The 15,443-nt window shown below is 36.5% G+C and overlaps 1 protein-coding gene across 9 annotated transcripts in view; it reads left to right on the top strand.

Moving 5' to 3' along the window:
- epb41l3b (erythrocyte membrane protein band 4.1-like 3b) overlaps positions 1 to 15,443 on the top strand; it is a 115,318-nt gene that overhangs the window by 39,492 nt on the left and 60,383 nt on the right. For 8 of the 9 annotated variants that reach the window (XM_056242177.1, XM_056242174.1, XM_056242173.1 and 5 more), the window contains 3 exons: positions 46 to 264; positions 2,770 to 2,857; positions 3,924 to 3,968. In XM_056242177.1, the coding sequence (XP_056098152.1) occupies positions 46 to 264; positions 2,770 to 2,857; positions 3,924 to 3,968 (352 nt within the window). The remainder of the gene's footprint in view (positions 1 to 45; positions 265 to 2,769; positions 2,858 to 3,923; positions 3,969 to 15,443) is intronic. The other variant, XM_056242175.1, reaches the window with a different exon arrangement.

The following is a 15,443-nucleotide window of genomic DNA, read 5'->3' as shown; positions in this document are numbered from 1 at the left end:
TTGTTCTTTGTGTCATAAAAGGTAAATGTAAAATCTCTCTCCCAGGTATTACCTGTGTCTGCAGCTCAGAGATGACGTGGTGTCCGGGCGTTTGCCGTGTTCTTTCGCCACTCACACTGTGTTGGGCTCCTACACGGTTCAGTCTGAGCTGGGAGACTACGACCCTGACATGCAGGGATCCGGCTATATCAGCGACGTGCGTTTGGCCCCCAACCAGACCAAAGAGCTGGAGGAGAAAGTGCTGGAGCTACACCGCAACTACAAGTGAGTTTACCCGCGCTTTACGACACAGAAACTCCGTCAGATCGTTTCGAGCAGCCATGTGTGACGCTCAAATGCTCAGATTTGTGGTGTAGTGTTCAGAGCAGTGTTATTTTAGTATCATTAAGATTAGAGATGCACCGATAGCCAATTATTCAGAATGATATCTACCGATAGCTGATTATCCAGAATGATATCTGCCGATACCGATAGCCGATTATTGAGTATGATATCTGTCAATACCGATTATTCAGAATGATATCTGTCAATACCGATAGCCAATTATTGAGTATGATATCTGTGAAAACCGATTATTCAGAATGAGATCTGCCGATTATTCAGAATGATATCTGCCGATAGCCGATTATTCAGAATGATATCTGCCGATACTGATAGCCGATTATTCAGAATGATATCTGCCTATACCGATAGCCGATTATTCAGATTGATATCTACCGATAGCCGATTATTCAGAATGATATCTACCGATAGCCGATTATTCAGAATGATATCTGCCTATACAGATAGCCGATTATTCAGAATGATATCTACTGATAGCCGATAGCCGATTGTTCAGAATGATATCTGTCAATACCGATAGCCGATTATTGAGTATGATATCTGTCAATACCGATTATTCAGAATGACATCTGCCGATAGCCGATTATTCAGAATGATATCTGTCAATACCGATAGCCAATTATTGAGTATGATATCTGTGAAAACCGATTATTCAGAATGACATCTGCCGATAGCCGATTATTCAGAATGATATCTGTCAATACCGATAGCCAATTATTGAGTATGATATCTGTGAAAACCGATTATTCAGAATGAGATCTGCCGATAGCCGATTATTCAGAATGATATCTGCCGATACTGATAGCCGATTATTCAGAATGATATCTGCCGATACTGATAGCCGATTATTCAGAATGATATCTGCCGATACTGATAGCCGATTATTCAGAATGATATCTACCGATAGCCGATTATTCAGAATGAGATCTGCCGATACTGATAGCCGATTATTCAGAATGAGATCTGCCGATAGCCGATTATTCAGAATGATATCTGCCGATACTGATAGCCGATTATTCAGAATGATATCTGCCGATACTGATAGCCGATTATTCAGAATGATATCTGCCGATACCGATAGCCGATTATCCAGAATGATATCTACCGATAGCCGATTATTCAGAATGATATCTGCCGATAGCCGATTATTCAGAATGATATCTGTCAATACCGATAGCCAATTATTGAGTATGATATCTGTGAAAACCGATTATTCAGAATGAGATCTGCCGATAGCCGATTATTCAGAATGATATCTGCCGATACTGATAGCCGATTATTCAGAATGATATCTGCCGATACCGATAGCCGATTATCCAGAATGATATCTACCGATAGCCGATTATTCAGAATGATATCTGCCGATAGCCGATTATTCAGAATGATATCTACCGATTATTCAGAATGATATCTGCCGCTAGCCGATAGCCGATTATTCAGAATGACTCATTCAGATGAGAACTGTGAACTGGATAACTTTCCTGAAGTGAATGCAACGTTAAGTTCACAAGCTGTTTTATTGACGTCTTTCCACGTTGAAGCACTGATTGATTAATTTTAATAAGTTGTACTGTATCTTTCAACATTCCTTCTGAGTTTCATGCATGTTTTTTTGTGCTATAACTTGTAGTAAAGTGGAAGAAAAGACTCGCGCTGCTGCTTAACTGATCCGTCACGTCACATTTAAAGGGTTTGTTCACCCAAAAATGAAAATTCTGTCATCATTTTCTCTCCCTCATGTTGTTCCAAACCTGTATGAGTTTCTTTGTTCTGCCGAACACAAAAGCAGATATTTTGAAGAATGCCAGTAACATTGAGTTCAAATGTCTGCCGGCAACTATCTGGTTACCGGCATTCTTTTAAAATATCTTCTTTTGTGTTCGAATGAATAGCAAGGATATTTTATTTTATTTTATTTTATTTCCACCTTTTCAATTGACGAAAATGTTTTTTAACAGTTTAATTTAACAATAACAGCACACAGTCGTTGGTAGAGACACAGATCAGTTCATAGATCTCCATGTGCTGCTGTGATTATTGTGCGCATTAATGATGAATAGATCAGTGTCAGTCAATGTCCGATCGCACAAAGACTCACTGAGCCTGTGTCCGCGCCTGTCCCGACCCACAATGCCCTGCTTTGTTTACTGGCATACACAGAAACTCAAGCAAAACAGAGTGTTGTGTGTATATTGGCTGTAAGCACAGTGTGTGTGTGTATGTGTGTGTGTGTGTCAGTCATCTGTCATGCTGAGTAATTAAGTAAATGTTGCAAAATTAACACAAATGAGTGTGACGTTAAGCTTCATATTCCTATAAGTTGTTCAGTAGTCCAACTGCAAACTCGCAGCATCTGTTGGTGTGTGTTAACATGCTTCAGTCAGCAATAATCTGTGTGTGTGTGTGTGTGTGTGTGTGTGTTTATAGAGGAATGACTCCTGCTGAAGCTGACATGATGTTCCTGGAAAACGCAAAGAAACTCTCCATGTACGGAGTCGACCTGCACCGTGCCAAGGTAAGAGGTGTGTGCGTGCACCGTGCATTATGTGTTTGTGTGTGTGTGTGTGTGTGTGTGTGCGTGTGCACGTGTGTGTGTATATGCTGAGTGTCTGTGTATGTGCATGCATGCGCGTGTGTGTGTGCGCGTGCATTATGTATTTGTGTGTGTGCGTGTGCGTGTGTGCGTATGTGCGTGTGTGTGTGTGCACGTGCACTTGAGTAGGAGTATGTGCTGTTTGTGTGTGTGCACGCTCGTGTGTGTGTGTGTGTGTGTACGCTCGTGTGTGTGTGTGTGTGTGTGTGTTGTACTAACGCTCCTCCCATTAACCTGCTGCAGTGCTGCTCATCTCAAGCTCTTCTGACTTTACAACAATAAAACCTAGAAATTCTTAGACTAATCAACTAGGCAAAGTATGGTGAGATCTGTTAGTTATCTATTAGAAAAAACTATTAATTACAGTACATTAAGACAATTATTATGTATTACAAGTTTCGGAAATGTTAAAATATTTAAATATGCAAATGAGGCATTATCTTTTTTTAAATGTGCTCTAATTTGCATACATTTATAGAACAGAAATCCGAACATTGGATGAAGCCAGGTTCTAAATTCCTGTTTGATTTTGTTGACATATTAGAGCTAAAAAAATATATATATATTGTATAAATCAGGCGAATGATATGTGAACAAACCTTCAGAATATAGATATGAATAAAACCGTAAAGTTTAGTGTGCGTAATGAGATTTCTGACTCAAACTCGCCACCTTTAAAGAGATGGATTTAGATTGAAATCTATATATGCAAATATAGATCAAGTGCAATAAAATGTATTTTGGATGTTTAGTCGCATGCTATGGAAGCAAAACTGAGCGGTGCATGATAAAACAATATTTGTGCATGTAGTGTCTCGCCTCAATGAACGACATTGCATTAAACTGCGATCGTAAAGGTTCGACCTCTCTCTTCTCCTGTTAATGCATGTTCGTGCTGCTCTTCTGATTGGCTCGTGCTGCCCATCGCAGTTCTCTCTCTCTCTCCCTCTCTCTGTCTGTGTCTCTCGCCCCTCCCCCACTGACTCAGCTGATCGGACGGTTGTTTGAGTGCATTGCACCGGTGCAGGAGGAGGTAAGATGCTGCGCTGCGTCTGCCTGTTCATGTGTGTTACGTGTGTTTGTAGATGCATGCATGCGTTAATAACATGAAGGTCTCATCAGCCTGTGATGATGCATTGTTGGTAATGCGACTTCAGCGTGTGTGTGTGTGTGTGTGTGTGTGTGTGACAGCGTGTCATTGTTCAGCCGCAGTCATTATTCGTGCCGCAGGAAACGTGCTGAAAACAGCAGCTCTTCATATACGTGTTATCATATAGAGAGTGATGATGCTCTGATGATAATGCATACGCTCGCGTTGTGTTGTTTTGTGACGAGATGTGCATGATGTTTCTAAGGAGGAAGAAGGCTGTTCAAAATGCAACACAATACAAAAATGCAACAATATGTATCATGGATAGTTCACCCAAAATACAAATTACTGTGTGTGAAAAAATTCACGTTTTCAGAGTTTAGTGTCAGTACTACATTAAACTACTATATATAATGTTGAATATAATGTATAATAATTACATGTGGGGATATTTGTGTGTCCTGATAATGCCAAATGTCTGATGTTACCAATAATAAGTGGCTACATTATATTTAATATATCTAGTCAGTGAAAGAGTGCAAGCATATTTGTCTAAAATAATTCTGTATTTTCAGCTTCAGAATCATGAATATTGTTATTCTGGTGTCTCTATTGTCCTGCGTTGGGTTTCAGTACCAAGTCCGAGTCTATTCATTTACACACACAATGAAACATCAAATTCAGCATTTTAATCAACAGTAAAAATAAATGTGTTAACCTTTTATCATATGTCTTGGAGTATCGCAATAATATTGTATTGTGAGTTCAGTGTCGTGATATGTATCGAATCGTGACATGAGGGTGTCGTAACACCCCTAGTAACTTATGAAATATGATATTCGAAAGACAAGCGTCTGTCTAATACAGTGCAGAATTATTAGGCACGTTGATTTTCTGATCATATTTTTTTTCCAGGCACATTTTACCAATTCCAAATACAGTAATCTTAATAACTACTATTAATTTAGTATTAATTATTTATAAGTGATATATAAGTGTTCATGAAGGCTGGAAATGAATAACCCCTTATATTCAGGTGGGCATAATTATTAGGCATGTTTTCTTTTACAGATCTAATTAGCAAAAAAACAGTTTATTTAAAAAAAAAATATATTAAATGCCCATGAGATGCAATACTATAAATTGCAGTTTAGGTTTGACTATTGGACCGTGAGATGCTCATTGGGTCAGCAGGGTCAGACAAAAACAGGTGGAGAAGAAAAGACACACGTTTACTGCAAAAGAATGAAGAGTTATGGTGAAGAATTAAGAGTGAAACCATCAGGAATCATTTTTAGCTCCCAGGAGAGGATGAAGTATCAGTATCATCCTTCTCCAGGCAGGGACGTGCACAGGAATTTTGTGGGGCAGTTGCTCTGACCTGAAAAAAGGGCACTACCCCCAAAACTCACGGGCTATATGAAGGAATATATTCAGTTGAATTTTGCCCATACAAATTGCCTTATCTGATCGTGTTTATTTCCAAACGCAATGCCTCATATTATGGTCTTATTATTATTTATAAAGATTGCAAACGTCAAAGATGACAGGTTTATGATATACAACTTTGTAAACAGTATACAAAATGTATTAACAATATGTTAAATGTCACCAAAATACACATGAGAAAAAGAGTTCCTCATATTATTGTTTATTGTTTTTTAATTATTATTATTATTTTATTTTGTTTTTTAAATAAATAATCTGGATTGAATTGACAGATGGGGAAAAACTCGCTTCTAATAAAATAAAATAAAAACGCTTAGATTTCGGAAAAAATACAATCCTTTTTTAACCTTTTGGCTTCCCGTACATTCAATTGTGCTTTTTGCTCATCTGGGCAACTACGCATGATTTGTAGTATGATTGCGTAAAGGGAACAGGAATTCCGGTAAGGAACAGAATCGACTGCTAAACCCAGTGCCGATCCTGACCTCCCCCTCGGGCCCTAAGCCTAATTCTGCTAAGGGGCCCTCTGATGTCATGAGCTATGTAAACCATTTGCCATTGCCACAGTCACACCTGACACTTCAGCACTCCCATCCTCCCCCCTTTAAACAAAACAGTCAAATAATAAGTACAACAATATAGAACAGAATGAGGTTCAAACACACAATATTTATTGAATAGAGTATTTTCTATAGAATGTTAAGATAATAAGTGAATATTATTAAGTAAGTGAATATTAACGTAAACATAAATAAGAAGAAAATAATAAATAATAACCCTGAGCTTTGGCTTTTGGGATTAACTTTGGTTCTTTCTACAGCCTGGGCATTTTCGGCATTAGTATGATTTTTTTATTATTTTTTTTATTATGCATGTTGAAGCAATTCTTGATTTATGGTTATTATTTACTGAGGGATGTGCATCCATTTTGACCAGTATGTCCAGCTAATCAACATTTTTAATTCAATATAGCCTATAAATGAATAGTCAATCAATGTCAAATTGTCAATACATTGCTTTCTATCTTGCATAATTAGTGCAGTTGTTTAGAGTTTGTAACTACACTGAGACTTGATAATCAGTGTCTTGTTTTAAAAGTATAATGTGTACTTTGATTGGGAGTGGCATCATTCACGTGCATGTATTGTACAGTATGTCTGGTCTCCACATATTTCTGCTTGAAAAATGCGAGTTTCATTTCTTGCACGCGCATATGAACGCATGATAACACACGCGACGTGGTTATGTTTTCCGAGCTGCAGTAAAAAACACCGTTGCACTTTGTCGTTTATCAAAATCAAACGTAATAAATAATTGTATTTTACTCTCACTTTTGTCAGCCACAAAGTGATGCAAGAGATGCACTGCCTGCCCAGCTAGGTTAGCAAGACCGAAAAACATCAAACTTTGCTGACATCAAACTTAGAGAGGAGAGAACACAAGTTTACCTGATTGTTGTTCCCGCAATTCACTCTCATGGTTTTTTTCTTCTTCCTCTTTTCGTGACCAGAAGGATAGTTTCGCTTCATTTTGTCGTAGATGTTGTAGCTACACATTTGACTATGACACGAGATGGAGGCGTGGCCTTAAGTAATTTGCGTGGCCCAACGCCGGTCGCGTGCAGTCTATGGTCGCGTGCAGCGTTTGCCCTTCATACTGACTTTCACTTTCGGTGCCCGAATGGAAGTGAATGAGGCTTTGCGATTTTTTTTTTTTTTTTAATCTAGGCCTACGTGAAATTCTGCATCCATTGTACGATTTAATTTTTTTCTCGGAAGGGCAACTTGAGTGAGAAGGGCAACTTGAGTGAGAAGGGCATATGGGCAGTTGCCCGGGCAACCTGAGCAACCCCCCTGTGCACGTCCCTGTCTCCAGGGTATCCGCGGGGTCTTGAAAAGTATTAAAAGGTGATAAATCAATTTTGGGAAAATTAAGACCCTTAAAAAGTATTAAAAAGTCTTATCACGGCTTTATAAAGTCTTAAATTTTGAAAGTATTTTTTCTAGGGATGACTTTTATCACCGAAACAATATCACCAGACTTTTATCACCAAAAAAGACTTTTATCGCCGAAATGTTGTGATGACGCAAACAGAAAGCGCGACCTGCACGTGCTTGTCTGAAGCAACATGTCGGCGGTGTGGACGTATTTCAGTATATCTGAACCCGCGAGGAGACGGAAGCCTTGTTTATACTCTCGCCTGCCTCCGCAGCGCGAGTCTCCACAGACAGCGCGCGCACCTCTCCAAACGGTCGAGGCGTTTATACCTGACGCGCTCGCCGTTGTACTATTCTTTGAAACGACAGGGGACGACTAAAGTAACTGTCCTCTAACCATCAGGAATCGGTGAGAAGAAGAAAGATAAACACGTGACAATGTTTATTTTTCAGTACCACCACCAATACAAAAATAATCATGTAAAACCCAGTAAACCCTGAGATTATTACTTGTGACATTACAAAAAAATATGTATAGGAATATGTTCTAAATTAACGCTCTCTTAAATATTTTCTAATTTCACTAAACATATTTCATTAAGTTTCGTGTACATTTGTATTAAACATGGACCTTTGTTCATTAAAATGGCTTTTTATGCTAGTGTATGCTCATTTTTAAAATGTAATTAACTAATTTAGACGTGCAAACTGGGTGCTGGTGTGATGAGAAGTTCGTGCTCGGCTTTGTTTTTATGAGAGAACATTTCATTTTAAAACCTTTCTGCAGGCCAGCAGATTATTATTTAATGTACACATGAGTGGGGTCAAGTTAAACATTTTAGTTTGAATTTTATTTTATACAGTGCATTGTGCTAAATAAAGATTTGCATAATTTGTAATTGATTTATTCTTTGAAAATGTTAATTTATGCAATTGCAATGCCTTAATTTTAGTAAAGTTTGTACACAGTCATAACCATAAATGCAATGGTACTTATAATTGGCATAATTTCTTTCGGTGTTTCGTTTTTCGTTTTTTCGGCCTTGGGTTCCTCTTTTTCGGTTTTCGGTTTCGGCCAAGAATTTTCATTTCGGTGCATCCCTAATTTTTTCTGAATTAGCTGTCCAACAGTTTGAGTCCCTAAAACATCGTAAAAGTGTGTGAATTTAGTCATTTTTTTTTTTTTTTTTTTTTTAAACAAAGAACTGAGGCACATGTCAGCATGATTGTTGTTGAGGGTGGAGCAAAGTTTTGTTTTGTTTTTTAATAAACTTTGCTTTGATTTACTATCCCAGCCTATTTGATTTTTTTTTTTTTTATCAGAGTGGTCTATAGTCTTTATCACGAACTAAAACTGTTAAGTTAAAAGTATCACTGATGTAAATGGTTACAGCTTGAAGTGGCGGTGAGGTATTAAAAAATATTGAGAAGGTCTTGAAAAAGTCTTGAAAAGGTATTAAAATTAACTTCAAGATTCCTGCATATACCCTGTTCTCGATGCACATTATATTCTGAGAGATTCTGTGTGCAGGTTTTTGGACCAAAAAATAAAACCTTATTCTAATCCAAATTTATCGAAGAAAATTACTGGTCATCCAATATTTTATATCTTAAACACACTCTGTATAACGTATAGATTTGGTAGAAAGAAATAAAGGTTAAAAAGAAAGATTAGTAAAAAATTAAAGAAAAAAGAAATAAGGTAGAAGGAAAGATTAGTTAGAAAGAAAGAAACATTAGTTAGAAAGAAAGATTTGCAAGAAAGAAAAAGAAAGAAAGATTAGTTAGAAATAAAGAAAATATTAGTTAGTTAGAAAGAAAGAAAGATTAGTTAAAGAAAGAAAGATTAGTTAGAAAGAAAGAAAGATTAGTTAAAGAAAGAAAGAAAGATTAGTTAGAAAGTAAGAAAGATTAGTTAGAAATAAATATATAAAGAAAAGATTAGTTAAAAATAAAATAAGATTAGTGAAAGAAAGAGAAAGAAAGATTAGTTAGAAAGAAAGATTAGTTAGAAAGAAAGAAAGATTAGTTAAAAAGAAAGAAAGATTAGTTAGAAAGAAAAAGAAAGAAAGATTAGTTAGAAATATAGAAATAAAGAAAAGATTAGTTAAAAAGAAAGAAAGATTAGTTAAAAAGAAAGATTAGTGAAAGAAAGAAAGATTAGTTAGAAAGAAAAAAAAAGAAATAAAGATTAGTTTGAAATAAAGATTAGTTAAAGAAAGAAAGAAAGAAAGAAAGAAAGATTAGTTAGAAAGAAAGAAAGAAAGAAAGAAAGATTAGTTAGAAAGAAAGAAAGCTAGATTAGTTAGAAAAAAAGAAAGATTAGTTGGAAAGAAAGAAAGAAAGAAAGAAAGAAAGATTAGTTAGAAAGAAAGAAAGATAGATTAGTTAGAAAAAAAGAAAGATTAGTTGGAAAGAAAGAAAAAGAAAGAAAGATTAGTTAGAAATAAAGAAAAGATTAGTTAAAAATAAGGGTGCTCCGATTGATCGGTCGCCGATCATGATCGGCCGATAATTGCTTTGGGATGTGTGATCGGCGGTCTCTATAAAGGCCGATCCAGAAAAGCCGATCAGATGACGCAAAGCTCGCAAGACCATTTTTTTACGCCCTGGTAAAAATGGCTTCACCGGTCTGGCAATTCTACAACAGGGCTCTCAAGTGTCAAGCATTGAGCGTGACAGTCACTCATTTCGGTCTTTTGTCACGCTCTCCCGCCACACATTGTATTTCTCACGCTGAAAAACTATTTGTAATATATTTAATATGACTGACTCTAAAAACTCTCACTGTGGAACCGGCATGAATCAAGCGCGTTTCCTCTGGTGTTGTTCGTCGAGCTACACAATAGCCAATCAGAAAATAGCACTATTGTATCTGGGTAAGATTTAACGCAACAACCAATGACAAAAATGTATCCAACCCCCGTGCGTCCGTCAAATCACTCGTACATATTTTTTTCTCTCATCAAACTGAATATGTTCATCAGCGGTTACAGTTATATCAAGCAAGGATACGTTTGTGTTTTATTTTGTGATTACACCGGAATGAATAGAGTCCGCAACGGCGATAGATTGAAGCGCGCGTCCGAGTGAAGACTGCGTGAAGCACAGAGCAGAAAGAAAACCTTTATTAAAAACTATAATGCTATATCAGATACTAAAACGACGCTGGTTCAAAGACTATGAAGAACGTCCATTTTGTCGCTCATATTAACTTGCGAATGAATTATGAATGAATGTACCATCGTTTGTCGCACTTATATTCATCATTCATCATATCAAACGACCTGTAACACACGGGGCTAAAGAGACGGCGGGGCTAAAGAGGCGATGTAGAAGTGGGCGTTGACCTTGTGACGAAATCCGAAACGAGTCGTTTTCTGAAACTTATGATATTTTTTATAGTACAATAACCTCTGATATGTCAAAAGATCAAGGACATTTTTGTTTTATTAATATTATTTTGAATTAGAATTTTAATTTAATTTTTAGTAATCTCGTTATGTGCTTTTGTCATTTTATTCAATTTTGTTTTTAAATGTTGATTTTTGGGTTTAATTTATTTTTTAGTTAGTTTTGGTTTTTATTTATTTCCAGTTAATAATTTTAGTACTTCAACTTGTTTCAGTTTATTGCTAAGGCAACATTTATTATTTTTTTATTTTATTTTTTTAAGCTAATATTTATATTTTATTTTAGCTTAATTTCAATTAACATATTAATTGATTAAGTCAAGTCAAGTCACATTTATTTATATAGCGCTTTTCACAATACAGATTGCATCAAAGCAGCTTCACAGTGATAACATGAAAGTAGTACAACACAGTTCAATAATATTGTTGAATATTAAATATCCCCAACTAAGCAAGCCAAAAGCAAGGCGACAGTGGCAAGGAACCAAAACTCCATCAGATTGGATGGAGAAAAAAACCTTGGGAGAACCCAGGCTAGTCAGGGGCCAGTTCTCCTCTGGCTAACAATCATAGGGTTTTAAAGAAGCTTTACAGTAAGTCCATATCAGAGAGTACCTGGAAAAAATACATTTAGTTAATCATGTAATATTTAGGGGATAACATATCGCCGGCGTTGAGTCGTCTCTTCGCAGGCGTTGAGTCGTCTCTTCACAGGCGTTGAGGCATCCGAAATCCCCGTGAGAGGCAGGATACCAAACTGGAGCCTACGAACGCCATTTTTCTCGGGACAAGCGTCCCGAGATAACAGCAGAAAGGCAGATGGGAAATAATTAGCATAGCTGATGTTCATAATGATTTCCATTACACGGGAGTAGGTGTTAGAAAACCATAATCTCACAACTCTCCGCAACCCAAACTCTCCGCAACCCAACCGCAACCATACGGACCGACCCGTTTGTCTATAAGGCTGTCGAGCCCCACTGGTGCGTTAAGCAGTTTCAGTGGCAAACGGTTCCGTATGGCATAGCAGAGGACTAAAAGGTAAGCATTATGTGAATGCTTGACTAAAGAGACACGTCTTTAGTCTAGTTTTAAACTGTATCAGCGAGTCAGAGCATCGGACCGTATCGGGAAGGCTATTCCAGAGTTTTGGAGCTAAATGCGAGAATGCCCTCCCTCCTTTCGTGGACTTCGATATCCTAGGAATGACCAGAAGCCTTGAATTTAGTGATCTTAGAGAACGCGGTGGATTGTAGGGCGAAAGAAGGTCCGTTAAGTACATAGGAGCTAAACCATTAAGGGCTTTATAGGTCAGTAGTAGTACTTTGTAATTGATACGGAACTTAATAGGTAACCAGTGCAGAGATGATAAAATCGGTGTTATATGATCATATTTTCTTGATCTAGTAAGAACTCTAGCGGCTGCATTTTGCACTAACTGTAGCTTGTTTATTGAGGATGCAGGACAACCAGCTAATAAAGCATTACAGTAATCTAGTCTCGAGGTCATGAATGCATGAACTAACTTTTCTGCATCAGAAACAGATAGCATGTTACGTAATTTAGCAATGTTTCTAAGGTGGAAAAAGGCTGTTCTTGTAACAGATGAAATATGATTTTCGAAAGACAAGTTGCGGTCTAGTATAACACCCAGGTCTTTTACTGTAGTGGAAAAAGTAACAGGGCATCCTTCTATATTAAAGTCGTATTGTAAGAGGTTTTGTGTGTAGTTTTTTGGACCAATAAGTAATACCTCCGTTTTATCTGAATTTAATAGCAGGAAATTACGCGTCATCCAGCATTTTATATCTTTGAGACATTCTGTCAATTTAGATGAGGTAATGTTTTCATCTGGTCGTGATGAAATATATAATTGAGTGTCGTCAGCATAACAGTGGAAATTAATTCCATGTTTTCTTATAATATTACCAAGTGGCAGCATATATATTGAGAATAGCAGAGGGCCTAGCACCGATCCTTGCGGTACTCCATAGTCTACTGACGTTAACTTTGATTTTCCCCCGTGTAAAGAGACAAAATGATAACGGTCAGATAAGTACGATCTAAACCAGCTTAATGCCTGTCCCTGAACACCAGTGTAGTTTTGTAGTCGATCCAAGAGTATTTTATGATCTATAGTGTCGAACGCGGCGCTAAGATCAAGTAGGACTAGTATTGAGATACAGCCTTGGTCAGAAGCTAAGAGTAGATCATTTGTAATTTTAACTAGCGCAGTTTCTGTACTATGATGCGGTCTGAATCCTGACTGGAATTTTTCATAGATATCATTTTCTTGCAAAAAAGAGCACAGTTGAGCGGATACAACTTTTTCTAGTATTTTGGACATAAATGGAAGATTTGAAATGGGTCTGTAATTTGCTAGGTTATTTTGATCTAATTGCGGTTTCTTAATGAGAGGTTTTATTACTGCCAACTTGAATATTCTTGGAACATGACCTAAGAATAAAGACGAGTTAATAATATTAAGAAGAGGCTCTTCCACTACAGCTAACACTTCTTTCAGTAGTTTAGTGGGTATTGGATCTAATGAGCATGTTGTTGGTTTAGATGCAATAATAAGTTTATTTAGCTCTTCCTGTCCTATCGTTGCAAAGCGGTGTAGTTGTTCTTGAGGGACGATAATTGAGGCTGAATCATAAGAGACCATAGAGGATTGTACATTTATAATTGTGTTTCGAATGCTTTCTATTTTCTCATTGAAATAATTCATAAAATCATTACTACTAAACTGTAACGGTATATTTTGCTCTGGTGATGTCTGTTTATTTGTTAGTCTAGCCACGGTGTTAAATAAGAACCTTGGATTATTTTGGTTATTTTCTATTAGTTTGCGGAGATGCTCAGCCCTGGCTGCTTTTAGAGCTTTTTTATAACGTGACATACTGTCTTTCCACGCGATTCTAAAGACCTCTAAATTAGTTTGTTTCCATTTACGCTCTAGGTTACGAGTTTCTCTCTTGATATCATGCGTAACACTGTTGTACCATGGTGCTTTAGTTTTCTCTTTAACCTTTTTTAATCTAATTGGTGCAACAATATCTAATGTACTAGTGAAAATGGTGCTCAAACTGCTAGTCATTTCCTCTAGTTCATCTGTTAGTTTGGGTTCACTGAGCAGCTGAGATAGATCAGGTAAGCTATTTGAGAATCTATCTATAGTGGTTGGAAGGATTGTTCTGCCTGGTCTATAACGTGGCGCAACATGACATATTTCAGCAGTACGTATTATGCACGTTACCATGTAATGATCAGTGAGATCGTCACTTTGCGGTATAATATCTATATCAGTTGGATTGGTTCCGTATGATATAATTAAATCTAGTGTATGATTTAGACGATGAGTGGGACCACGGACGTTTTGCTTGACCCCAAAGGAGTTTAATAAATCTGTAAACGCAGCCCCTAAGGCATCATTTTTGTTGTCTACGTGTATGTTAAAATCTCCAACAATTATTGCTTTATCGACATTGACCAATAGATCCGAGAGAAAGTCTGCAAACTCTTTTAGAAATTCAGCATATGGCCCTGGAGGTCTATATACAGTAGCCAAGGCTAGAGATAATATGGATTTCTTTCTTACATCTAAGAGCGTAACATTTAGCATAAGTACTTCGAACGAATTAAATCTGTGACCTGTTTTCTGAGAAATATTAAGAATATCTTTATAGATTGTTGCAACACCGCCGCCACGACCAGTCAGACGGGGCTCATGCTTATAACAGTATCCTGGCGGAGTAGACTCATTTAGACCGAAATACTCATTTGGTTTAAGCCAGGTTTCAGTAAGGCAAAGTATATCGAAATTATTATCTGTGACCATTTCATTTACAATAACCGCTTTAGGTGTGAGCGATCTAATGTTTAGAAGACCTAGCTTTAGAAATTCTTTTTGTTCACTGATATTTAGATTTTCTGGTTTAATTACAATAAGATTTTTGCTAGATCCTGCACTAGATTTATTGTTTGGCTTCACTAAACGAGGAATAGACACAGTTTCTATATAATGTTCTTCACTACGTATATCAATTAAGTTTGGACAGCAAAGACTGTGATTTGGATTTTGACTTATTAGTCATCTGGTGCGTAACGTCTTGGAGATATTATCCGACAGAACAGCCGCTCCGGCTCTGCTGGGATTAATATGTTATATAAATATAAATAAGACATATAAAACTATTATTTTTTAATAGTTTTAGTTTTTTTATATATATAGTTTTAGTTATTTTGTTCTTGGCTTCTGGTGTTTTTATTACTTTTGGGTTATTTAATATAGTTTTAGTTATTGTAGTACGTCAAGTAAATAAAAATGTGAATGGTTTCTTTGGCAACTAGCTGAAATAAAATAAGTTTAATGGTTTTATATATATATATAAATGATATAATTTAGTACTTCAACTTATTTCAGTTTATTACCAAGGCAACATTTATTAATTTTCATTTATTATTATTTATTTTTTTATATATATATTGCTATTTAGGATTATTTATTTTTTATTTCAGTTTCAGTTTTGGTTTTTATTTATTTCCAGTTAATAATTTTAGTGCATATTTCAGTTTATTACCGAGGCAACCTTTATTAATTTGCATTTAGTTTTCAG

Source organism: Rhinichthys klamathensis, unplaced genomic scaffold (assembly GCF_029890125.1).
Source record: "Rhinichthys klamathensis goyatoka isolate OS25496 unplaced genomic scaffold, OSU_Roscu_1.1 h1tg000703l_1, whole genome shotgun sequence".
NCBI classification, from domain to species: Eukaryota; Metazoa; Chordata; class Actinopteri; order Cypriniformes; family Leuciscidae; genus Rhinichthys; species Rhinichthys klamathensis.
Note: the sequence above shows the minus strand (reverse complement) of the source record. Positions and strands in the feature narration are given on the sequence as shown.